Source organism: Schistosoma haematobium, chromosome 2 (genome assembly GCF_000699445.3).
Source record: "Schistosoma haematobium chromosome 2, whole genome shotgun sequence".
NCBI lineage: Eukaryota > Metazoa > Platyhelminthes > Trematoda > Strigeidida > Schistosomatidae > Schistosoma > Schistosoma haematobium.
Window position 1 is genome coordinate 24,851,416 of NC_067197.1, and position 27,284 is coordinate 24,878,699.

Here is a 27,284-nt window from a genome sequence, read left to right on the forward strand (position 1 = left end):
GAACTTGTGCGTTTATCCCTCACTACTGCAAAGAATTGCGCACGTCGGTCCATCAAACAGTGCTTATCCAAGTCAGCTTCTGCATAGCAAAACAAAATCTGTAACACCTTTATAATTGAATGATCCTAAACAATCAAGTGAGGAATGAAGGAGTTCAAAGACATTTGGAAGATAGTTGGCATCTTGATAAGTGTGTGGTCTAGGCTGGCTAGTTGTTGCGAAGGATGCGTAGTCCCTAAATGCTTTGGAACGTTCAAAGGTGTGGAGAGTTCACTGTCCCTCTCAAAATGCTCTCACATGTCTATGCGCATACAGTCACCGTCATGAAATTCTATATACTACATCCTCGAGGAGAGGGTGTTGTTTACAAAACTGAGAGGACCAAAAGCGTATATCCAGTGTTCGTTGCATATGGAGGATCTACTTAGGGGAGATGGAAAAACACCATTGAAGACCAGTGGTGCACATAAGCTCTAGGATCTTGAGAGAAATGACGTACAAACCTTTCGTTTGTCACCGACTAACATGGGACTGCATCTCTTGACGTTGGTTCATTGCCCAGTGGACTAGACATCCAGGTCAAAAACTTTGGGTGCGGCCCTGTAAGAAAACTACCTGCTGCGATTTGGGAATCCGACAGTATGTCAGCCTCCATACAACTCGAATGACGAAGTGTGGAGCATATATACTTCATGCCCCCTTGTGCCAATGTTTGTATTTAAATAAATAAATTCGAAGAAAGACATCCAGTGTTGACCTAGTATTCATGATCAACCGAACACTCGAAGCTAGAATGTGTCCAGTAAAACTGATGTATATATTTCGGAAATTTTTAAATTACTACAAATTGTTCGAGGAAAACGAGCCTGGGACAGATGGTAACACTACCACATGCTATCGTTGTTTGTTAATGATTTCGAAACTAGTTGGTTGGTAAAAAAAAACCCTGTGTTATGAGTTTGCATGATTTAAGATTTCTCGATGTCTGGGACCCAAAACCTTCTTCAAATCAAATTGTTCTTCACAACCCCATTCCTAATCTACGAGAATAGACTAATTCTTGTATCCGATCGACTGAGAAACTTTCATTTTTATTCTCTTAAGGTGAATACTTAGACTGGATTGGGTATGAAGATGCTACAGGTATTTGTAACCGTAACCAGTAACACCTTCTATTATGAATCGTTCCCACCCAGTGAAATCAAAAGCGAGGAGGTCCGAAGATGTATTTCACAGGCTATCAATATATCGAGAATCGACTGATCTAAACTACCTAGCGACTGCAGGAGAAGTTGAGCATGGCGTCCCCCCTAGCGAATACATGAACGAGCGCCTTCAGCTAGGTGAGTTCATTAAAACTAATGTGATCAGCACTCAGTCGAAGATTCACAGTGCTATTGATCTTGGGGATTTATTTACCGCTACAGGTATTTCCTTAAGTCGTCACCGTAACCGAACATTGCCGAACCAACTTTTCTAACGATTGGAGAACCATTAGCACACACTTCATAATATAAGACTTAATTACACCTGTTACTCCCTGTGGAACATAGGCCACCTACCAGCATTCTCTAACCCACTCTGTCCTGGGCCTTCATTTCTACTTCCATCCAATTGTTCATTCATCTAATGTCTGTCTCCCTTTCTTGGCGTAATGAGTTCTTTGGTCTTCCTCTCCTCCTTTGACCTTCAGGATTCTATGTGAGAACTTGCCTTGAGACTTAGTTGGGTGCTTTCCTCAATGTGTGTGCTATCCACTTCCAGCGCTTTTTCCTCTGCTGAGATCTGGTTTGTTCTCTCCCACAGTAGGTTGTTGCTGATAGTATCTGACCAACAAACCCGAAGTATTTTGTGTAGACAACTGTTAATAAACACATGTATCTTCTGGATAATGGCTTTCGTAGTTCTCCAGGTTTCCGCCCCATACAGTAGAACTGTTTCGACATTTGTATTGAAAATTCTGACCCCGCTGTTGGTTGACAGTTGTTTTGAGTTTCAGATTTTGCAGTTTAATCTATCATAAGAATTTCGTATGATGTTGACTGTCTTCTCAGTAACGCTGTATTGTCGAAGCCTCCATAGTGTTATACTGTCGACGCTATCGAATGCCTTTTCTTAGTTAATTCCGCCTGGAGAACCCCTGAGGCTACCCCCGGTCCCAAGCCCGGATAGAAGAGGGTCGGACATGGGGTTAGTCAGTCAGTAACAACGTAGAACTTCGTATGTACGTACATCAGTTCGTTGCCACACCACATTAGCACAGAGATGCAGTGGTCGATTTAAATCCCGTAGTGGTAGAGGTAATAAGAGTTAGAGACCTCATCTCGCAGAAAACTAACTCGCTAAAAAAACGCCATAATGTAGGCAATATTGTATGGATTGTTTGTTGCATAACTAATCACCTGGACGAATATAAATCGCATGTCTGACAGATGACTTCTCACAAAATCTGAACTATTGATCTAGAAACCACTCAGTTGACAGATATCAAGACAAAATAATAGGTCGAGAAAATCAGTCGCTCCATAAAAGAAAAACGACACACCGACACAAACAACACGATACAAAATAGACATTGTCGGAAACCTCAATGTTTGCAGGGTAGTTATGCTGTTGGTTTCCAACCAATCTATGATATTCGGATGCGAACATTGAACTCACTTACTAACCGACGTACACTAATACATTTATTATGGCTAAATAATCAATGAAAGATAAGTAGTTTGAAGAAGTGTTAGTGAACGCTGCTGTATCAATACCCAGATAAATTGTCTTAATGTAACGTGAACTAGTCGGATGATAGTAACACAATTATGTTGCTGATGGCTTATTTTATTGTGAGCCTACAAGACTGAGCTATACTGAACCTCGTAACGGACGAATTATGACTCGTAAGTAATTAGCAATACTCAACCGAATAAACATACTGCAGCGGGAGAGTTCGATAGGACAAGCTGCCACGATTTAAACTGATAGTTTCTTAGTTTAAACAACAAAACAATGGATATGACTTAGTTAAACAACTAAAATGTCTCATATGATCGGTGTTCATAGTTATCACAAATTAAATAACACATTGAATAAAACAAAGTCTTAAAATACCAATTTATGAAAAGCAATAAATGTTATCTAAACACACCCAGTAATTATTTAATTACAAATAATTTTGGAAAATAACACTCAAAGAAATTCCAATTGTATTCCTAAGATAAACTGATTAAAATAAAAAGAAACATTGAAACATGAGGGCATATTATAATCCAAAGAGCATTTTATGCATATGTATAAACGGGGAATAAGAAATGACTAGTTTCATAAATATACAAAAAGCCAAATTAAATAAACAAACCAGGAAAATAGGCATAAGTCAGCTTTACAAGGAGGGAGCAGGACCATAAAAAAGCATTCATCATTTGCAAAACAACAATAAAAAAGATATGCGCAACAAAAGCGTGTATTTGGCGCAATAACTCGGAGTGAAAGAGAAAATAATATCAACAACAACGACAAACAGTACAGTCTCAACGAACAAACGAATGAACCATACAATTAAAATATGTAATGGGCTGGGTCATAAGTAGAAGCAAAGAAATGCTTTAAGTTCATACTAGTTATAATAGTAAGGAAGTTTTAGAACAACGTTCAGCTTAAATAATTCTTTTAATGAAGTTAACCTAGTTTTTCGAGGAAATATATTGAAAATAAAGCTGTAGATAGATGAATCCAGGAAAATAAACCCAAAACCATTAATAATAGGCAGAAGAAAGTTTATGCAAAGAAAATAAATAAGAACTCATACTGTGTTGAAATTGTGGACAATTAGTTGTATTTATATTGAAACAGTTGTGCCAGTATTATTACGTCGAAATGTTATTTAATTCCATATTCTTAGAAAGCTATCCCACGACCCCGTACATACTGCCATTCCATCTTCAGAAACACCGAGACAAGAAACGCGGTTATCATGACCCGCTAGGACGCCTAAAATGTCAAAAGGTGGGTTTTGTTTCACACATAGAAGTAATAAAACAACACGAATCTTTAAATATATGGTTGTAGTAAAGAACAAACGTTCATCTTAAAGATACAGTCAAAACATGCAATGTTTAATTTAAAGCTTTCTCTAAAGAAATACAACAATACTCAAAATAATAATATACAACATTGTTGATAGTGCTGAAGACTAGGAAATAACTCGTGACGAGTAAGGATAAAAGTAAGATTATAACTACAAAGCTAAGGGTATAGTGACCTAAAAAGGCGAGAAAATGTAGCTTGCCATTTATCCCCACTATTATACAACTAGACACGCTTACAATTTGTGTAAAAGTACGGCAGCAGAAGTGATGTGATTTACAAAGAAATGCATAAAACTTTTAATTATATCCTAAAAGAACCAAGGTCTTAGAATTTATTCGAAGAGGTAAGGGGTAAGCATCCATTAAATGAACGAAGTCACAGAAAAGACATTAGATGCATAATGTCATGGTCTAATCTAACAAAAGAACCTTATTAGTAAGACTTGGTGTTAAAAATATCATGAACCTTATTTTCTATCAAATGATGTCAAGTGAATATGATAATCAGAACAGACACATTTCAAAATAATAATAAGATACTGAAGACACTACACTTAAATGCAAACGTATCATTCAGATACTCTTATACAATAGACAAAACATTTGCAATCCCAAGGGCATTGTGAAGGTAGCCAATATTTTATTATCACTGAAAATAAATCCCGAAGTGAACCAGAAATAAGTAAAAGCATCCATCCATAAGATTTTTAAAGAAACATTTGTAAAAGTAACAAAGAAAGTATAGTCACTTACCACAACGTTCCTGTTTCAATGTGTCCCAAATATTGCAATTAAAATCATCGTATCCACCGAGTAGAAGTCGACCACTTTTACTAAAAGCTACACTTGTGATACCACATATAATATTATCATGGCTATACATCCCAACTTCTTGATCAGAACGTATATCAAATAGGCGACAAGTAGCATCATCACTACCTGTCGCGAATGACATCCCGTTCGGAAAATAGATAATAGCATTGATATCAGATTCATGACCAGGAAACGTTTGCTTACATTGGCCATCTCTTAAATCCCACAGCTGAAAAAAAGCAAGTATGATCCATAAGCTTTAATTCAATAAATAATTAGAGTAAACAAAGTAATTGTTTACTTAATGTTTGGGCAGATTCTGCGAACTGATACTAAAACAAATGTTTGCAAGGTGAAAAGTTCGACTGACATTTACACAAATAGATAAAAATCAAACCAACTAAATGAATCTATTTAATTATGAGTATACGATGGCTTATATGATTTATCTAAAAAACACAAACACTAGTTTTCCTGACATATGTTAAGACATACCACCAGATGCTGCGTGATGGTCCAAGCAAATTGCCGAAATGCTCAGAATTGTAAGTATATAGATTTTAAAATTGAGTTAATCGAGTATACCAGTACGAACATATCATGTAACGAATGGTGATAAAGTTATTTTTATCCTTTTAAAAGTTGTTTATTTCTAACACATAATCGCTATGCTTCCGAAACTAATGCTTAAAAAAATCCCTTACATGTGTATTCATTATCTACTACCGATAGAATAGTGAAGTTTATTGAAGCAATTGAACTGACTCTCTTACCTCTGAGAGTTAACTGCTTTATGACAAGTCTACGAAAAATTACTCTGATTGCAAAAAATAAGCAGCGTTTTGTCTTGAAAAGAAACAGTTCCTATGGCAAAAGTTCTCTTAAAAATTCAAAATTCAATCACCCATCAATTGAATTCACAGAAAAAGATACAATAACCTATAAAAGGTATCAAAGCTTGAGCTAGTTGGCAGCTTTTAACGAACCATATGTTAAATATGCTTTGTCTTACCATTTCAATACATATGTTGCATCTCTCAATCTCTATCCTCCAACGCACTATCGTAATTATTCCTTCATTTGTCACTGATGTTCTTTATCCACGACTCATCAACATTATTCTAAACCTTCACTTTTTGTTGTATTTGATTTTTATTATAGCGGGTTACTTTAAACTTATAAATTACCCAAAGAGTTGTGAGGTTTAGTCCCAATCACTTAGTCTTTTGTTTTGTAACTGTATGGAACTCTTGTCATTGGGATATTACAAATATATTATTTATTTATAACAATCTACCCAATGCTCAATTTACTCGAAATTATCAAGTCAAACTTTGGTAATGATAACTATCTTGTCCTACTTGTTTACTTTGTTTTGCCTGTTCGTCAGTCCTTGTTTTAATCTCTGGATCATCTTTGATTATTTCAAGTTGGGGCGATTTCCCAACAAGAAATATCATAATTAACGCTAATTAATTGTAGAACCGTATTTATAACGAGCGCTTCCATTTTCAATTTGTCGAAAAAATACCGATTTGCTACATAGGTGTTCTAAATACCACCGCGTCATGTTCATTTGTTTAGATATCGCCGAACAGTGTACCTGTAATCCTGAAGAAAATGGTGTTCCGCATGTAATTTGAACCTGTCACAATCAGAAATATTACCGAAAGATAGTTAAACCCCAAAGATCTACGGCATCTAACCGTGTTTAATGCGACTAATACCGCTATTATACAAAGCCACTCAACTACCTGCTCATACTGTTAACTATCTAACCACAGTGGATTGTTATCAACAGGATACGATATACCTTAAAACCAAGAATATTTGTTAACATATATTGCTTCTATTTGGCCTGGAGTGGAAACTTTTGGACCAACTGAAAAGTCCACTCTACTAATCTGGTTTATTAAATGTAAAAATGAATAAATACCTCAATCATTTAGTTATTTATCATTATCATACAAAATAAAGTTATTAATTGAATTCGCAAGCAAAATGAAGTATTTTGTACTTTGAACATAAATGAGTTTTGTGCCCACGATTAGTTCATGAAAATCATTACAAATATGCACACAATATTTATAGATTATATCACAAAAGGCCTCTTTTTATGATAACATAAAATATGTTCATATGCAGATTAGTCTTAAGAAGAGTAAGTGTATGACATTCTCGTATGACTCAAAAATCAATACACGGAGCGCGTTTTTATACCGAACTTCCTACAAACTAAACTTTTACAGCCAAACTAAAGACTTCTCATTGGAAGAAGACTCCTAGTAGACACGGTGGGCTATAACAACCAACTAGAGTTTAATTCTGTTGATAGTAATTTATGAAGTACTTACACCAGGTCCATTTAACTGAGGAGAGAAGAAATATTACCTCATAAATTAGCAAGGGTTAACATGGACAAAACAAGACATACAGTTTAGAAATAACTAAATAGACAGTTATCTAGCATAGCTTATAAAGTACATACAATCCAGTATACATAAGCAACATGAAACTCCCATACAGAAATAATATTAATAAAAAATACAGACTGGAAGATCAGGTTTCACTACTTTTGACAAGGTTAGCAGGAGAAATTCTAACAAATTAACGAACTGTTTTAACAACTAGACAAACAGTATAAAACATGTCACACTATCACTTAACGTCAATTTATAACATTTTTTGGTTATGGGAAATAAATAACACTAACCTTTGCGGAAGCATCACATGCACCCGAAATAAATGTTTGGAGATTAGGTGCTAAACTTAAACTCATTACATCGCCTGTGTGCCCTGTAAATGAGGCGATTTGTTGACCCGTCTCGATATCCCAAAGAGCGCTAGGATGCAATAAATAAATGAGGAAAAACTACCGTTAATTTTGTAACTGGATACACTTAATTGACATGTAACTTCAACGATACTATTATAAGATGTAAAGTAGCACAAAATTCAGTTTTTGTAATAAATGCGACGTGAAATCTCAAATAAGCAAAGATATGTACCATTTGATGTAAAAAAAACTAATACTCAGATAGTAACACTAACTAGTATACAAAAGTTGCTGCATGTGAGTTCTCACTAAGAAATAAAGCTATTTTTCAGCATTCCGTAATATGCATTTAAAAGTGCTCAGTAGTAAGTTTTCTAATAACCTGGAGATTTAACCTAACTATTAACCACATAACGAAAACGATTCCAAAGATCTTACAAATAATAACTGAAATTCATGTAATACAGGAATGATACTCTTAGAAAATAAGAAAATAAAGACAGAAATCGTTTAAAATATCAAGTCAGATATGATTCTAACTCCCATCAAAAATATATCCGATTCGCTAAAATAAATCAATATTGGAAGCTTCCCGTTGTGAAAATTAGAACAACACGTATAAGCGAACAATTGTTTTCAATGAGATCGTCATCAGGCTCTGCTCTAATATACATGAATATTTATACAAAAATGTTAAACCAATCAAGGCAATTTTAGTCAATAATCACATAAAAGGTGAAAGGACAAGTTTATAGTAGGAAGACAGGTGTACTGATAGCAGTGAGGATAATAGATCCGATAACAAGGATGTAAATAATTAGATAGTGAAGAATGCAAACGGAAAGAGGCCGGAAATTACAAACAAATACCGGATGTGAAAATAATGCTAATGATAACAAAAATTAAATTAAATTAAAAGAAACCGCATCTAGAGGTATTTGTTTGTAATTTTCTACCTCTATCGTTTGCATTCTTCACCATCTGATTATTTACACACTTCTTATTACGTTAATCGTCTTAATGTTTTATGATGATTATTGTAGGTATTTACACACATTTGACCTTCTATTTCCAATGTTAAACTATTGATAAGACTTTTGTTATCGTATTTTATTATTCTCATTACTATCAGTACACCTGTCTTGCTACTACAGACTTGTCCTTTTACCTATTATGTGCGGTGTATTCTATTTCATTGTGATTATTGACTCGAATTGCCTTGATTGGTTTAACATTTTTGTATAAATATTCATGTATATTAGAGCAGAGCCTGATGACGATCACATTGAAAACAATTGTTCGCTTACATATGTTGTTCTAATATTAGAAGCACTTTCAGAGTGCTTAAGACTGAACCTTCCAATAAGTAGATTTTAGTTGTTAGAAGCACGTCTTGTCGATAAGCATAGAAGTACTATTCATCTACATATTAGCAGTGAAAATTTCGGCACATTTAGGTACCAGAAACAGCAACACAGGAAATGTAGTAACATTTACATAAAGAATATATCATACTGCATTCAAAATGACAAATAAAATAACTCATTCGCTAGGTAATTGTGAATGAACTACATTAGGTGTGAGATCTAATGATGTTACCCGGTTCTCCAAGTAGAATAAGATACAGCGAAGTTCGAATGGGAGCAGATTAGAGTACCATCTTTTTCCCAGATTGTCTCACTTACAGTTGACTTTTTAATTCCAGTTTCGTTTATTGGACTGAAAAGCTGTCTTGTGCTGCCTACAGTCATTGCCTTTTCCATGTCTTCTGATTTTGTGGCCCGTCACTGCTCATGATCGTTCCGTAGACTTTTGGTTAACCCAGATTTGATTTGTCTTTGCTCTTTATCGCGTTCGTAGCCTGATGGGATAAGTTTACGAGAGTCTGTCAGTGCAACAGGTGTCTCAGAAATCCACTGGTTTCTCGTAGCCCTTTGGTTTAAATCACTAGTATATGTCACTTATGTTTCCATGGCTGTTCCAAGCAACATCTGGGTCAGTCTCGTTTTCTAAATTGTCTAAGTGTGACTTTAATTGTGTCTGGAATTTATCTTTCACTTTATCACCATTGAGTTCAACTCTAATATTTCTTCTCAATGTGGCTTTTCTGAGTCGAGTGAGGAGCAAGTAAATGTAGGCTCGTATTGGAACATAATCAGAGTCTAAACATGTACTCCAGAACGAGTAGCAGTCTTCTGTCGAGCCCCTGCAATGATGACTGATGGCAATATGGTCTCTTTGAGTCCATCGTTGGTTTGGTGCAGGCAGTCACTATGTTAGACGATGTCCCTCCTTATGCTTAAAATTAGTGCTTGTTAAAAATAAATGATTGTCTGAACACAGCTGCAGCAGATAGTCAACATTATCTGTTCACTGAGTCGGAATACCAAGATACCCACATAAATGTCTTTCTGTTTGGTTTAAGCTACCTACCTGGGCATTAAAGTCACCTGCTACGAGTACTATGTCTGAGTGTTTAGCTTTTGAAGAAGTTCAGAAAGCTTTCTGTAAAATTCATCTTTCACTTCATCTGAGCTGCAGTCAGTGGGAGCGTAGGCAGAAATGAAGAAAAGGTGACAACGTGTGTCCATATCCTTCCGAGTTCTTACGGAGCAGTTTAACCGAATACCACAGGCGACTGTTAACAGCGATCTACTCTAGTAGTGCTTGTTCTGCCTTCGTACTTAGTGCTATGCCTGCACCCGCCAGTTCACGAGAACTAGTCGTCGGGTGGTCAGATACACGGGTGTATCTCGTCAGCTCCTCGTTTTGACGAGGTGAGGTCAAGTGGATGACCACACCAGGATCCTGTATGCGTGTTTCTGAGACACAGCATCCACCAGTGGTACGAGATTCTAGGGTTTTAGCCAAGGAGGCCTGTTGACCAATTTGACATAGGGCGCGTTCGTTGAAGGCTCCAATGTGTAGCTTGGAGCGAGGTTTCAATAGACCTGAGACAGTGTTTTGCGTACTAGAATCATTGGCTATGGTGGCACTTGAGGAGAAAGTTTAGAGTTGAAAGTCGATGTAGGAGGAATAACAGGAATTGAAGAGGGAGTTTGATTATGAATACAGTTGTTTTGAGTGCTGTTTAGAAGTACGAGGGCGGTTATCACTTCCTTGGTGCTCACACCACGGAAGCGTTCTTTTAAGGGTGCCTGAAAGCGAAACCGGGTTAGTTGATCTTAGTGACCTGAGAATGTGACTGTAGTGCTCAAAGGACAACTGATTGAGGCCCGTCACACATGACCTTTTTGTGAGTAATTTTCATGTTGGCTACGTACTTGTTGAGACTTTGCTGAAGGATACGGATAACCTTGGGGTACGCATTTTTAGGGTGGACCTTTTATAACCACGCACGCCCACTTTGTGAGAAGGCAGTATCGCCGCTATGCTGGTTGTCTGATGGAAAAACCTTACTGTAGTCACACTTCTGTACAGTCAGCAGTACGACTCCGCTCTCAGACCTTGGGTTTGGTGCTTTTAGTCTTACTGCTCTTCAAGTGATCTATCTGGCATGGTAGGACCTTGAGGAATGATTGTTTCAGCCAGTAAAACACGATCAGGTCATCACTATAGGCAAGCCCGACCACCACGTTAAGGTAGTAGCAACGGTAGGGGAGAAGTGGTCTCAAATCAGAAAGACAACAACGTAATGCAGATCAATACAAGTTTGTGTACTCGACTGAGTCATACTGGTTTGAAGGTTAGCGATACTACCAGGTATCTAAATCAGAGAAGTAGAAGGGTTCGGACACACAATATACTACTTTAAACACTAAGCTAGATATCCGATTATTTTTATTTATTATGAAACGAGTATTTAAACAAACCTGAAAATAACAGTAAATACTTTTTTCATATCCCAATGAGTAGAAAATTGTACTTTTGACGTTTCATGACTTAATGTCAGCCACTTTTTCAAAGTAAATAAGTAACAGGAATAAAATTAACACGAGTTTAAATAGTGCGAAGGAAAGAATGAAGAATATTTCAGTGTCAAGTTACTTTTAGTCAAGGAGAATTTGTATGACATATCACCTGAAAATTATTAACCTACCAAGTACCATCGCCTGAAGTTGTAACTATCTGACTATCATTCACGAAACGACAACATGATAAATAACCAGTATGACCAGGGAGTTCTCGACTAACCCGAACGTTACCTTCTCTAGTCTTGAGGCTATAAATTGAGCATATATTGTCTAAACCACCACAGGCTACATAATTTCCGGATGGAGAGTAGGCGCATGTCATGACCCAACTGCTTCTCAAAGGAATGGCATGAACCTAAAATAATCAACATATGATAAAGAACTTCATTAGAATCAAAATACAGAAGGTACGAAATTATGGGATAGTTGCATTTATTACTGTTAACAACCATGGTTTAAAACAAGTAGCCTAGGTAGTTAATCCATGTATTTTGGAATTTCACCACTAGTTCCAAGACAAATGTGAAGTTTAAAAACGGAGAACCCACTCATAACGAGCACACAATTTGGAACTAAAAGTATATCTTTAACAATAGTAATAAATTGGAAGATCACTCAGAATTACATCATTACAAGTCAAGCAGATTGGTATGTCTATGAAGACATCAATCTACAGTAAAACGAAAAAACCATGTGTGACATTTATTCTTGTTCGTAATTTCCGTTATGTTGTTTTTCCCATGAGCGATGAACAGTTAACTGGATTCGCTTTTAGATCCGTAGTGTTTTGTCTAACACAATGAGTAATTCCCTGCAAATCTACTAGTTTTTCGTAAATAATTTCTACAAAAGGACTCAGGAAACCGGTTATTGTCACTGACTCTGGGATCAAAACTAAATTACTGAGTCTACCAACCCAGTGTCTAAATAGGTCAGAATTACAAGCGAAAACGGTTAGTCCATGACTGTCGGCAGTGGTCGATAATACTGCTTTTTGGACAAAAATAACTCAAGGATGAGTCCATTTCTGAAATAAGTCAGAGCTATCTACCTGAGGAGTCTAGTGACTGAGACAAGTTAACTCTTTGCTGTACTGTGAGCACTATCTTATCTAACTCTAGTTTATTTGTCGTAAAGTTAACAAAATACTTTGAAAACTCATCAATAAATTCCTATATGAGATAATCAGTGACACTGTTTTGGAGTGCAACTTTAAGCATTCCTGTGATTTTCAAAGTGGCGAAAACATGTTTTGGTGTTTGGGGATGGTTATGAAATACGAATTGTAGACAGAGACTGTACAATAAGGTTACAAATCAACTTTGGTATCCTGGTCGAGAGAACAATAAATTATCAGGATTAAGTATGTGGTAGTAGTAAAACGCGACATTAGTTTACGAGAATGATTTGTACTACGAAACGACTGGCGGGATATCTCCCCGTAAGTTTGCGGATTATCAAAACGAAGCAAGTGTAGCTTCGAAAACTCAATCCCACGCCAAAGACGAAAATAATATGATCGACTTCCCACTCTACTTTAAAAACTCACCTTGTTGGTAGTATATCCATCCCACACTATTAACTTCCCGTCCTGAGAAGCTGAAACTAAGTTTCGGGAATCTGAGCACCAATGCATAGCATAAATTTTTGCCAGGTGTCCACGTAATGTCCGTCTGCTGCGCAACTGAGTACGACTGATATACTCCACATTAACCGTTGCCTGTTGTAATGTGGTATCAGCTGCAACTCGCCGTGCCTCCTATGTAGAAGTACATTATAAACCGAAAACGTTTTCTTATCATACTCTAATTTGACTTTTCAGCTGTTCCGTTTCTTGACGCAGCTGATCTAGTTCACCCATCTTGAGTTATGATAAAGATCTGGTTTATTACACCAAACAAACTAGTCACTAAACTTCACCAACATTGCAGGTGTTTAAGAAGATGGTGAGTGGACGCTCAATTGAAAGGTTAAAACAATTTATACTCTCGCCAAAAGTTACATTAAAGATATAAAGCTATATTCGAAATTATTATTTTTCCACCACATGCCTTTAAGTTCACTTTATTGATATTTTCTAGTACTTGTGCGAATGTGAGAGCGCTATTGAAAATATCCGTCTCATTTAGTTAGTTTACCCTGTCCGTGAATTAGCCACCAGCCAGGGACCCCGAATATTTTTAAAGGCATTACTGATAACGTACTTGCGTGTCCCGTTAACTTTAAACTGACTACGATAATACACTGTACCAGTGGCAAGGCTTATTGTGGCTCATCAAATATTGGTGAGGATTGTAGATAATAACTGTGTTATGTATCCTGATAGTCTAGGTACTAATCACAAATTCTTCGAGTCTAAGTGTCTCGTCATAAATGATCTGGACTGTATTTTATTTGTCAACAGCAACATTTGCATTATGAAGCTTTAATACGACTATCGAAAACGAGTCAGTTTACTGTGGTGTATTCATATCCGAAATATTGACTTCCTAATATCAACAAAAACTCTGTACAGTCGCACTGCAACATCACTACTAATAAATCAGTCAGAGAAGGAAATGATCCAAACTTAAACTACCTTCAGTAATTAATCAGAATAATTGATCTCCATCTCTCCATCTCTTGGTGAAAGTTCATGGAACAGTCTCAGCTGTCATTCTTGATAGGCACGGATTCCAAACACCATCTCGAGTGAGATACACGTGGCAAATGGTAGGCAAATCCTCCTTGTGTTAACAGGTGCAGTGCTAAATTGAGACGAACTGGTTCACAACTGGTCAAGAGTCATAAATGGACCATAGAGATTTGTTATAATTAATTGTCCTAAACTACACTAAAGCGCGCTCACCAACTGGCATCTTTATTTGATCCTGGTCTGCTATGTCACCGTGTGGTGCGTTCGACGGTAGCCCGAACACCTGTACAATGCTGGTTGTGAAACGTTTTGACATCGTCACTGTTTTGAATAGATTACATAGTCACTACTTACGGGCGACTTATATGGCAGTTTCAATCAGTTTTTATTTCAAAGTTGATATCACAGTTCTGTTCATGAACCTATTTAATTAAACGTTAACTGAAAGCATTGGGCATCCGATTTGTCCTAATATAGAGTTTCTCTACTGTTCGCATCTGCGGTACACCAGGAACAATCAGATCACTATACGAGCGCTTAACCATTAAACCAAGTTCCTATCCCCTAGTTGTTTGTGGTCGACCAATTTTGAGGACTTACACACTAAGACAAAATAAGTGTCACATAATTTCTGCTCCTCAGTGTTGTCCAAGAGCGACACGTGAAGTAAACAACGAAATTTAGAGGTCTCAGTAACCTCAATGTGATCAAGTTCAGTGATCATTACTAACAATTTACAAGTGACGTCATTGTCTTCATCTTAAAATCAATCGAACACAACAAGCTGAACTCTTGGAAACCGTTCAGGGAACATATTCCAAACATCCTGTCTGTGGACAAATGGTATTTATCAGAAACATGACGTGTAATGGAAGTAAGCTGATGCATGTAGTCTGACTAAATTAACCACTTAAAAGACTATTTTTCAGGCAACATTAAAATATTGGACATTTCTGTCCTATAGTGACAGTAATCTTGTACAATCCGATATACGGCCAGGCATTCCCCATAGTATTTGTTACACCCTAATTTGGAAACCTTCAGACATTCTGAAAGTGTGTAATAAGCTGATACTATGTACCTAACTAATGTTCAAATGTTCTACATATGATGGTATCTGATGCGTCTAACGTGGTATCGGTAGACCCATCAAAATAGTGGTGTATAGGTGCCTCCGTGTCCAATGTTGTTTTCCGATATTTTTGGGGAAAAACCTAGAGGTGTTATCCACTATGATGATTTGTTGCTCAACCACAAAGTTAGTGAGACATTTACGAATACATTTTTGGTAACTTGCCAACCCCGTGAATACATAAAGTTGCTTGATGTCCACCGATCTCACTTACCTCGGGATAGCAACGATCCCGATTATCAGTGGGGAAGTGACTGGAATATTAATTGAGGGAAATTTCAGGTAAACTAATCCTTACCCGACTACTTTGGCTGTTTCTGGCAGCTTAATTTATTCAGAGTCTTTAATTCTATTGGTCTAGATAACTGAGTCGTGTATTTTCAAAGGGACTTGTTGTTATACAGCGGTCGACATGAGGGTGTATCAGATCGAGATCCAAGAGTGGATAGTTGCTTACTGGTACAGATAAACATCTCCAATCGACCCACAAGCATTCGGCTATACACTGGCCAGTGGCTTGTGATAATTTCAGGCGTTCATGGTAATTAATAAGTATGATGTTCACACACAGTGGTATAGCTACGTACTTGACATAAACAGCAATCCCTAACTTCGGCGTAATTCTATGTCTTAGGGAATTCGCTAGCATATACGTTTGTCACGAACAATCAGATTATTGACAGAAATGGATGGTAACTTCCCCTGTAACTGTTTTACGGTTACTGTCGGTCCTAAGCCTGAGAAAAGGATGAAGGGTGGGCATGAGGTCAGCAACCGTAGAGAACAACCTTGATAAAAATACGCTAACCAGAATAAGCAACTTAAACCACTTAAACTTCGTCCTGGGGACTGGATGATCTTCATTCCGGAGACTTATGAATTATGGTGAAAGCCAATATGCTTCAGAGGCTACTAGGCCAATGCTTCTTCTAACGACCAGGGCAACAATTAATATTGGGATATGGCGTGTTCGGACAATGTTAGAGACCGGGAGGACTAATCAAATGGCCACAGAAATGACGAGATGCAACTTGGTGGTGCTCGGAATAAGTGAAAAACATTGGACTCGACATGGAAAATGATAGATTCTGGAGAGATTCTGTCGTATTCTAATCATGAAGAAGGAAATGCTTCGAATGCACAGGGAGCTGCGCTGATGCTAACCAGAGAGGGGTGAAAGACACTTATAGGATGGGAATATTATGTATTCAGTGTTAGATCCAAACTAAGGTTTGGACTGAAGAATAGCTGCCTAGTTGGGTTAGATACGTGCCCTTGCCCGGTTGAAACAGAAACAAAGGGATCGGGTAAAATGACGGTTCTAAAATTCATCATAAATTTAAATATACATTGTTACCTAAACAAATATGACCACCCAGATATTCAACCAATAATTATTCAGTTAATCAAATCAGTCACAACAAATAAATGTTATTCTATCCTGTCTGGATAGACCACTCACAGGTTCGTTCAAAAGATTATATTTGGTTGCTTTATAACACAACGTGTTTTCAATTCTGGAAGAGTGCTTCAATTCACAATCAAAAATGCGCAGTTCCAGTCAATACAAACAGCACAGTCAAAAGGAGGAACAAACCAATGTGGCTGCCACCAAGACTAAATATCAAGTAAAACAACATAAATGCAGTTCAGAAAGAAACATGGAATCTTAGTGAAGACGTAAGAAAAATAAAAACTATAATAAAATACAAATATTACCAACTCAGATGGAATCAAAAAGACTAACAAAATGTACAACTAAAGGAATCAATAGGAACAAACTGCGAGTGTATACATGAAGGGATTTTCACACACAAACCATTCAAAAAGGATCTTGAATTCAGAATCAATAAATTATCCTTCAATACAAGAAAAGAAGGAATCACCATGAATGTTATCCACTCTTATGCACCTGGTCAGAATTCAAGAAAGGAAGAACACGAATGCATCAGTTAAAAACAGTCAAGTAAGAGCAGAGAAGGCCAGGGCACATGCCGAATTCACAGAAGCCAACAATCAAGCGGAGAGGAGCATTAGAACTGACAATAAATACGTGAAAGACGCAGTAGTTACAGTGAAAATGATGTAACAGGAGGAAGTACGAGACAACTGTGCGACACAACGAAGAAATTAGCAGGGAACTATAGTACACCAGGGTTACCAGTCAAGAACAAAGAAGGCGAAACGATTACTTTGATTCATGAACAGCGGACAGGTATAAAGAACACTTTGAAGAAATCCCTATAGTGATAATAATATTATATTCTCAAATAACAATATGTTATATGAGGCGTACCAGTGTCCAGGTAAGACCACACTGTTACAAATTTTCCAGGCTTTGCTTCAATAATTTACTCGGTTAGGTTGATATGTTATGGGGCACATCGGTTATATAAACAAAGGATAAATCTTATATATTCAGATATTAATTTTAACAGGATTTTAATGTCCAGTATGACAGTTCGCGCGCTTTGCGGAGGTTGCCTTGTGACAAGCGATCAGTAGTCGAAAATCGATGGAATTATAGTCCTGTGGAGTCGGTCGAACACGTCAAATTTAATGTATTATTTTTTGCCTCTTCATAGTAATCTCAGATACACTCCGGAGGTATTAGTGATCACATAGGACGAAGTCGTATATCCCACATATGCTTTCGGTGGTATACCATGAGGGTGCCGAAATAGAAAAAGAAGAATGGAGGGCGAGAAGCAGGACGGACTGTGTTCATCACTAGTGAAATGTTATCATAATGAAGACATGACTACTAAGACGCATTCGCTTTTATAAGGCCAATTTCTAAGCAATTACATCTTATCAACCTAAAGAAAACGATAGCCCGGCATTTACTTGACACCGGGCACACCACTGACATTCCTCAAGTCTTCCAAATTATTAGCCGGCAAAGAAACAGAGTCCCTCTTCGGTTTGCTGAAGCAATTATGATAAAAAACTGAAACTTGATTTATGTATCCAGAAAAAGCCATTAATATGCCTATTACTACCCTGTTAGATCATTTTTGAACATCAGTTTCATTTTGTTAATGTTTGTTTTAATATGTGATCTTTCCTTGCCAATTTTTTATGTTATGTACATTAAAACCACGCCTTCACTCACACAATTCCGTTTACTTAATTCTCTTTACTTACGTAAACTTCAAATCCTGTCTACTTATTAAGCAACCAATCTTATCAGTGTTTTTTAATCCCAGGAATCTTATGTAAATCCTTCATTACCTCTAAACTCACCACGCAATTGATCTCATCTCTCTCCAAATCTCACTCAATTGTTGCATATACATATATAGTTATTATTGATAATCTTTGTCATTCCAATTCTTTTATTCACCTATGTCAATTGTCTCACACTATCTTACCTTGATGCAAACTTTCAGTACATATTTGATTGTAAGCAGCTGATGAGAAACCACAAAATATAATGAATTCATAGTATTCTGCACCCATGTTTGTTCTGGTCTTACTTAAAGAAGGCAACGTTTGGCGTTGAATGAATAAAGGATTGCACGAAAAGATGTGACTTAAAAGAGATGTAAGTTTAGGACTGTGTGTTTTTAAAAGTTAATAAGAAAACAGTGTTCTCTTAGCCACTGGCTTTTTTCATCAAAACTATTATTTTTATAACCTTTTTAGCCATGAGTGGACTCCTTCTAGTGTGATTATCCGGTTTTGTCTGCAATAAAATGTTTCGGTAGGAAGTGAGAGAAACTCAAGATTGCAAACGAGTCAACGTATTTTTGAGCAACCAAGTGAGTAGAACTCGTCACTACACATCAACTCCCTTAGTTATGAAGAGGCGTCTGACGTTGTGGATAGGTGAACCTTAACGAACCTTTTTCGGCACTATGATGTTCCTAAGAAAATCTCTAACATCATACGGAATTCATACGACGGGCTATGCTGTAACGTGCTGCATGGATAACAGCTGACATACACATTTCATGTAACGACCGGTGTCATACAAGACTGTTTACTCCCTCCTCTTCTATTTCTTTTGGTGGCTGGCTAGATTATGAAGACCGGAAGCACGGAATATAATGGACATCCCGAATGCAACCAGACGATTTGGACTTTGCAGATAACCTAACTCGTTTGTCCCATGCACACTAACAAATGGAAGTGAAGACAGTCAGCTTTGCAGCAGGGTCTGTAGAAGTAGGCCACAACATACACGAGGGGAAAATCAAGATCCTGAAATACAGCTCGGAGAACGCCAACCTAGCCACAAATTGTGGAGAAGCCATTAATGAGGGGAAAACATTGCCTTACCTGGACAGCATCATCGGTGAACAAGGAGGACCTGATGCTGATGTGAAGGCACGGCTTGACAAAGCAAGAACGTCATGCCTATATATTTATGTTGAGATCACGGTTGGAAGTCAGTTATCTGGTGGTCCACCTTGATACCACTACGCGTCGAGCCTGAAAACGTATTTACAGTGGATCACTTATCATCTACTGCCTCTAAAAGATAGTGTTCAAAGAACAATTAATGGAATTCTGTTATATCATAACAAACATTGAAGGAATGTTAAACCCAAGAATTAACTTTCGGATTATTATTTATATTGTCACTGCATAGTTGTTAAGAAACTGGATTATTGTGCTCGTGTATCACGTTCATCATGTGGTTTTGGTTAATACATAAAATACTGCCAAACGACTGACTATTCCTTGTCCGTTTCCAGTCAATAATTTAGTCTCCCCCAATTACAGCCACTTATGGCTTATTTGTGTGTGATTTCTATTTTTATTTTATGTTGTGATGCGGCACGGTATGTCCGTAAACACTCCGAGTTTGTTGTAAATATAGATTTAGTAGAGACTGGGTGTTATTTCTGGACTGAAGACAGGGCCTAAGGAGAAACACTGAAATTGTGACTAACAGGGGCTTAGCTATCGATCCAAGTTCACTGGTTCGGGTTGAACGTGTGATTATTCAATCAGGGAACACTAAGCTGTCACCAAAATAATGGACGCTAAGCAGATCGGCCGGCAACTTAGCATACGATATTGGTCAGCGGTTTCAGAACGCAGCATTGGTAACGGAAAATGGTTGGAGGTGTCTATGTCGGTTAATGAACTCAAGTGACTTTTGGGACAATAACATAGTCTATTCGAAGACGTATGTTTGGAGCCATTAAAAAAGTAATTTTTCTCAGTTCTCTGTGAGTGATTCTTCAAAATAAGTTTAATCGATGTTGAAACCAGCTACGAGATTTGTTTCCTATCCTAGAAATGGAATTAATCTCAATGCCTGGTGCAACAGATATAAAGATTTGCCTACAATCTAATTATTTTATTTGGACGGCGGTACAAGAGTTTATGCTCTCCTCAGTTTGTAAAAATTTAACACATCGAATGTACAAATTTTATTCAGCCGAAATTGTATAAAGACACTAACTCTGACAATACAGTTATCATCTCTTGAGAGATTTTCGGAGAGCAGACATCTCTCTTCAGCATCCATGGCAGCTGTTCAAATGTACACAAGGGATATTAATAATAATATATTTCTACATGAGCATGTACAAGCCATTTTTACAGGTATGATCTATAAATTACAACATTTGTTGGCGCATAGCATGCTTCCTAACTTATTAAGTATATAGTTGTTATAAAGTAGACTCGTAGATCGCTTGCTGTAAACCATGACCTTGAGGAGGCGCGTACGTCAAGTTTGTTCCAGAAATCAGAAGTTCCATAACTGTGCCCTCAGAGCAAGATTCTGAGGAAAAAAAAGAGATGCAGAAAAGCAGCAAGGCACTTGGATATGAACGCCAAACGTTGCTTAACATTGTGTAGTAGAACAGACAGAGGTATAATAAATCAGATTAAACTCATGTTATCTCTTGTTACAGTGAACTAAAGCCAGAGGCTCCATATAAGAGAATGCTGTAATAAAGAACAATGAGTTGTGATGTTTAGCAAGTTGAAGTAAGTTCACATGAAGGAAGGGAAGTCAAGTTTGGTACAAGGAAAGCGGTTTATTAGAAGGGAGTGTGCACATAGATGATGAAGTGTTAGGAATACTTGTAGCATGGCGTCGAGTCCCAATTGACTGTGAACACCGCTACAAAGAAACACGTGCCAAAGAAATCAGGAGGCGAAGGTTGAACGTAACCAGATTTATTTCGTTGGCGATCTCGTGGTATCGAACGAATACCAAGATCGTGCCAAGAAATGGTACAAGCGAAAACAGGAAAGTGGAGTACGTTCGAACGAAGCTAAAAACTGAGGGACAATGATGGAAGGTAATGGAAGCACAAAATGGCTGTAATTAGCACAGTTAAACAAAAGCACGTTAAAACAAGCACTGGTACAGTTGGTTATAATAATGATTGTTTTCATTAAACCAGTCGTGTTCTCGTGATAAAAGTGAGTCACTACATACTAACGACTATGTCTTTTATTACCGTTTTTTGTCCATCCGATGCCGGCCACACAATCCTAGTGTAAAAGTCCGAGTTAGCATGTTATAGGCTGTCATAGTAGAATAGCTAATACTGCATGAACATAAGTCTGAGTGGTGAGCGTAGGAAGACAATCTATATCGCAGATTGATTGACTTATTCGTAATCATAAAGAGCCTGATACATACAAAATGTTCTGCCCCCACAAACACGGTTGGATTGAAGTCATCGCCCTCATCATCAATGCTTGATGGTCAGTAACTCCACCTTCCCACCTTTTGTGATGTTAGGTTAATTTAATCTTATTTTTGGATATATGCCATACCTCACAAAATCCTCTGTGTTTCACATTCTGTTGGAAAACACTATTTTTATAAGTACCATTTTACAAGCTTATCAGGCAGTTACAAGTTATGGACTGTGGGTAAGGCATCGATGTATTGTTTCTATTGACTATAGTATAAAGTATAGTTTGCCAATCAGGGTATAAGCATTGAGAAAGGTATTATTTAGGATGGTTGTTTAATAAAGCAGGCGGAAAAGTATAGAAGTATATGAGTTGTAGATAAAGTAACGAGTGGGGAAATAATATTAATTGCTAGTCAACATAGTGTACAGAAGAGTAAAAAGTTAATAAAGAATAGGCAGGAAGAAACTCACATTAACTTGGTGCTGATGTTATTTTGATGATTTCTTCACTTATGTTGGTGGGGTGAATGGAGCATGCGGACGTTTTGGTCTGCGTTCACCAACTTATTATTAACTCAAATATTTAGTTTTTGACTATGGACTATCTGACTCCGAAACATTCACCCGTACTATAGCATGAGTAGAATAAAATGAATCCTTAATACTGAGAGATATAACTGAAATATATATGCAAAGCTAATTAATGAAACAGGTGACAATGAATTAGTCACAAAGGCAGGTTTGTAGGAGTTATGGTATTTCTCACTCTCGTGTTAAGTGATACACACCGGTTCCACGTATGGACTTTTATACTGTTTCTGATGTCTCGAATGTTCATAGGCCTGGAGAAATGAAATAAATTATGGTCTTGATAAATTGAATATCATATCACGGAAGACTTATTAGGATTGTATTATTTTTTACAGTCAGAATCGTGAATTCAGAGATTCCAGGTTTTTAGCGATGTTCTAGCTTAGATTGACGTGTGATTTCATCTGTGAAAATAGAACATCTACCAAACTTCAGATTGACACTAGTTCGGTGATCATTTCGCTTTCTCATATCGCATGGAAACTCAGGTACCCATCTCTCTCACAAATCGAAAATCGCGTTTTACGGCCTAGTAAAACTGGTCGGTGTAACTGAATGTGATGTCAGGTCGTAGTCACCCTATACTGAACCTTTCTCTGCCTTACTCTCCCCTTTGTCACTTGTAATAGAGAGGTATATTTCCTAGGTTGTTGTCCTCAACGTCCAAGTGATATATGGCTGGTTTACCTCTATTTCGGAAACACTCTCCATCTAATAGGATTACCGAAGAAAAAACGTATTTATACCAACACTTTTGGATCCCTTGAGCCATATCTAATGAAATCTACAGACTAGTTGTTAGAAGCGAGCTCGGATGAAGTTACTACACTCGTACAACACTCGTCTGAGAAAGTTTATTCAATTACAGCAGTGATTAACGCTCCAAACAAACCACACATCATCCCAAGAGACCAATAATGTATGGCTGTATAGTCACTTGATTTGCCCACCAAAATAGATCAATGTATACGTGCAGCTGCACCCCACTTCTAAATGTACGGCAATTATTTTGAACCGTTCAAATATCCGACCATATTTGTCGTAGCCTACAATAGTTGGTCTATATATCTACTGCCAATAGTGAGAAATGACAGTCATCGACGGACACTGTGGGTCCTATTCATCGTTTCAGAGATACATTCCCTTTCAATAACAGACCCAATTCCCCATCACGCAGCCCAGCGCAACAACGCCTAACAACTTGTGAAATGTTTAGTAAGTAGTTGCCATCGCATGCACAACACGCATAAGCTTTTTAGCATTATGACAGTACGGCATGATCAAGTCATCGATCACATGTTTCGATATTAACATTTCATGATGGCCGTTATCATTAGATCGTAAACCATTCTGAAGCCAAACTTCCATACATTGTGATGAATCTTTGGGAGGAAATTCAACTACTGTGATGAGCGATTCGTATTTTATGCTTTAAACTAGGAGAAAATCATGTGTCGGGGCATAAACGGTGCTGAACAAATTTATGCAAGACGATTTTGATTTACAAACCTTGAATGTATCTGTAAAGAGACTAAAGAACTCAAGCAATAAACGATATACTTATCCAGACCGATCACGAATAAAACGGACCCCGTTTTTACTAATATGAATATAACCAAATGATATGACACATGGCTTACATTCTACCATTATTCATTGGCTATAAGTTATGCCCTGATCCTCCTACTCTTCACTTTCAAATTCCGAATCTCTCCATTGGTTTCGGATTCATAACGATAAACTTCAATAATATCGATTCGAGATTATTAATATACAGAAAATGTGTCTTACCCATTCTTGAATATAGCATTTTAGTTTACAGTAATTGCAGGCATGATGACCTGATGAAAAATGAAGGTGTTCGAAGAAGGCTCACCAAAGCTGTTTTGGGATATTCTGACAACAAGGACTATCATTAAAGATGTCAACAACTGAAATTAGAACCTCTCTGGATCAGGCGTATCAAATCCAACCTTGTCTGGCGAGACTCTAATTTAGGGACGACATTTGAACGAATCTCAAATGACCTTGACAATTATTAGCCAATCAGAAGACAGTATAAAGTGAAAATATATAATAAGGAAGTAATGAATTACAGTGGATATTCTTCTTTAACATGATTTAAAAACTTGTTAATGTTTGATAAAGGTTCGGAAGTTCTGAATTCATAATGCATATGGTATTGAAACTCGTCCATAGGGTTAGGGTTTAGGGTTAGGTATAGGGTATAGGGTTTAGGGTTAGGGTTAGGGTTAAGATTGAGGTTTAGGGTTAAGGTTAGGGTTAGGGTTAGGGTTAGTGTAAGGGTGCTAACATACGATCGGTTTACAACGGATTGTAGAGAAGAGGTGTTTATTGACAGGCTACAACCGTCACCCTATGGACGAGTTTCTATACCGTATGCATAATGGATTCAGAACTTCTGAACCTTTATCAAACATTAACACGTTTTTAAATCATGTTAAAGAAGAATATCCACTGTAATTCATTACTTTCTTATAATATATTTTTGCTTTATACTGTCTTCTGATTGGCTGATAATTGGAATTGCTCAAACACTCCTGATTGGCCCGTCCCTAAATTAGAGTCTCGCCATCCCATCTGTTGTAACCTCTCATTAATCACCCCATCTCTAAAACCCGCTGTGAACCGATCGTATGTTAGCATCACGTGTTAAACTTGGCTCTGTGACCTTGAAATTGCTCAAACGCCTCTGATTGGCTCGTCCCTAAATTAGAGTATCGCCTCTTGTTTTTAGCTGCCGGCTTATTAACGATATTTCCTACTCTTCTGTATCCACCCCCTCATACTCTATGATGTCTCCCCACAGTCTACGCAATAAGGGAAATATTCTAGCAATTCCAAGAACCCACACGAACTTACGCCAGAATGTTTTCGTTAGTCGCTACCCAACCATGTGGAACAGACTGCCAGTGAACCTCCGTTTCAGTGAAACTACAACTCCGTTCAGAAGTCTGCTTGATGATTTTCTTTCCGAAAGTGGATTGTGTCACCTATTGAATGTCTATGTGTTTATTAATGATTCATACAAACCACGTCCGTCATCCATCTGATTTTATTTTGTTTTGTTTTTATTCATCTTAATATATGAAGTCTGGTTATGTTCGTATTTATAATTATTACTGTTAATAATATCATTATTGGTCCCTCGACACATAAGATATTCTTTTCATCTCTTCTTGTCCTTCTAAGCATATTTTATTCTTAAACATTCGAGGTCTGTAACAAATAACGAATTATCTCACGGTACACGTTAATAACTTAGCTTCTCATATTAGTTTTATCTTCACCATACACATATATATAACACAGAGAAATTTATATTTGATTATCCTTTGGAATTAGTTGTGACTTTCATAGCATCATCCTAAATTATTATTGCACAAAAGTTTATGCTGATATCAAGTTTTACTCTGTATACTATTACATAAATCCACGTGTATTTATTTGAGTGAGCTAAAGAAATTTTTTATTTTTTATTTTTTAATTGTTGGCTTACTTCAGAGGTCGATATTCATTACACAACTATTATCATAATGGTTGGACCGTTTCACTAGATTTTCGTTTCTTTTCTCCCTTTTTTCCATCTAAATAAATATTATTCTTAAGTTTACGAAGTTTTTAATTAAAACAATGACTTGTGTTACACTTAACTTCTCAAACTCGTTTTATCTTCATTGTACATACTTGACTCTGACATATGGATATTTCATTATCCTTCTCACTCAATTGGGACTTTCATAGCATCACTCCAAACTATGACTGCGCAAGCATTTATTCTAGCGTCATATCTTACCGCAATTATAAGTTATTTTTTCTTAATTATTTTCTATTTTATTTTGGTTGCTAATTTGACGATACATACATAGTCGTTTATTCTTCTGTGTTCGTAAACACGCTTATTAAACTATTTGCGTATGTCACGTCCCCTTGATTTCTATTCTATTATTTTCTCCCTTTCCTTCCTTAAACTCAATTCAATATTCTTCTCAATTACACAGAACCTGATTTGTTATTATTCTATTATTATTATTCTCTTTCTCAAATGCGACAAACATAATGCTAACATTGAAACTTGTGTATTATTGCATTTTTTGAGAAACCCCATATGGTTTCGAGATGGTAGAGAATATTTTTAGCCCGGGTGGGTGGCTTTGATGGAGTTTTGTCCTCTGACCTGGACGGTTTGGTCGTGGAGCTTTCATCACTCTTCTGAACGACATCATCAGCACAAACTTCAGATACAAGTGAAGTGTTCGAATTTCTCCATATGCGTTTCACAGCTTGTCCTGTACACCTCGACGTTGATTGATCAAAATCAAACCAATAGAAGATGCAACCAAAACAAAGAAGTAATAAAATGACATGTTTAAGGTCAACAAGAACCAATCAACATCAAAGTGTACAGGACAAGCTGTGAACCACATGTGGAGAAATTCGAACGCTTCACTTGTATCTGAAGTTTGTGCTGATGATGTCGTTCAGAAGAGTGATGAAATCTCCACGACCAAACCGTCCAGGTCAGAGGACAAAACTCCATCAAAACCACCCACCTGGGCTAAAAATATTCTCCACTCTATGTGTTTTCGAATAGTCAGTTGGATGGGAATTTTGCCAAGGCCTGCATGAATAGGTCGTTCTCTCTGAAGCTTTTATATACAAGTGGCCATAGTCTAGTAAACAAA

The 27,284-nt window shown here is 37.1% G+C and overlaps 1 protein-coding gene across 1 annotated transcript; it reads right to left on the minus strand.

Moving 5' to 3' along the window:
* Window positions 1–3,874: 3,874 nt before the first annotated feature.
* Window positions 3,875–13,587, minus strand: GNB2 (Guanine nucleotide-binding protein G(I)/G(S)/G(T) subunit beta-2; the record flags this gene model as incomplete). Its single annotated transcript, XM_012943766.3, has 6 exons — window positions 13,408–13,587; window positions 13,153–13,362; window positions 11,729–11,958; window positions 7,606–7,735; window positions 4,833–5,121; window positions 3,875–3,981 (listed from the first exon to the last, which is right to left on the minus strand). Exons 1-6 carry the CDS (start codon window positions 13,462–13,464, stop codon window positions 3,875–3,877), a joined length of 1,023 nt encoding a protein of 340 aa, XP_012799220.1. The 5' UTR covers window positions 13,465–13,587.
* Between the last annotated feature and the right edge of the window lie 13,697 nt (window positions 13,588–27,284).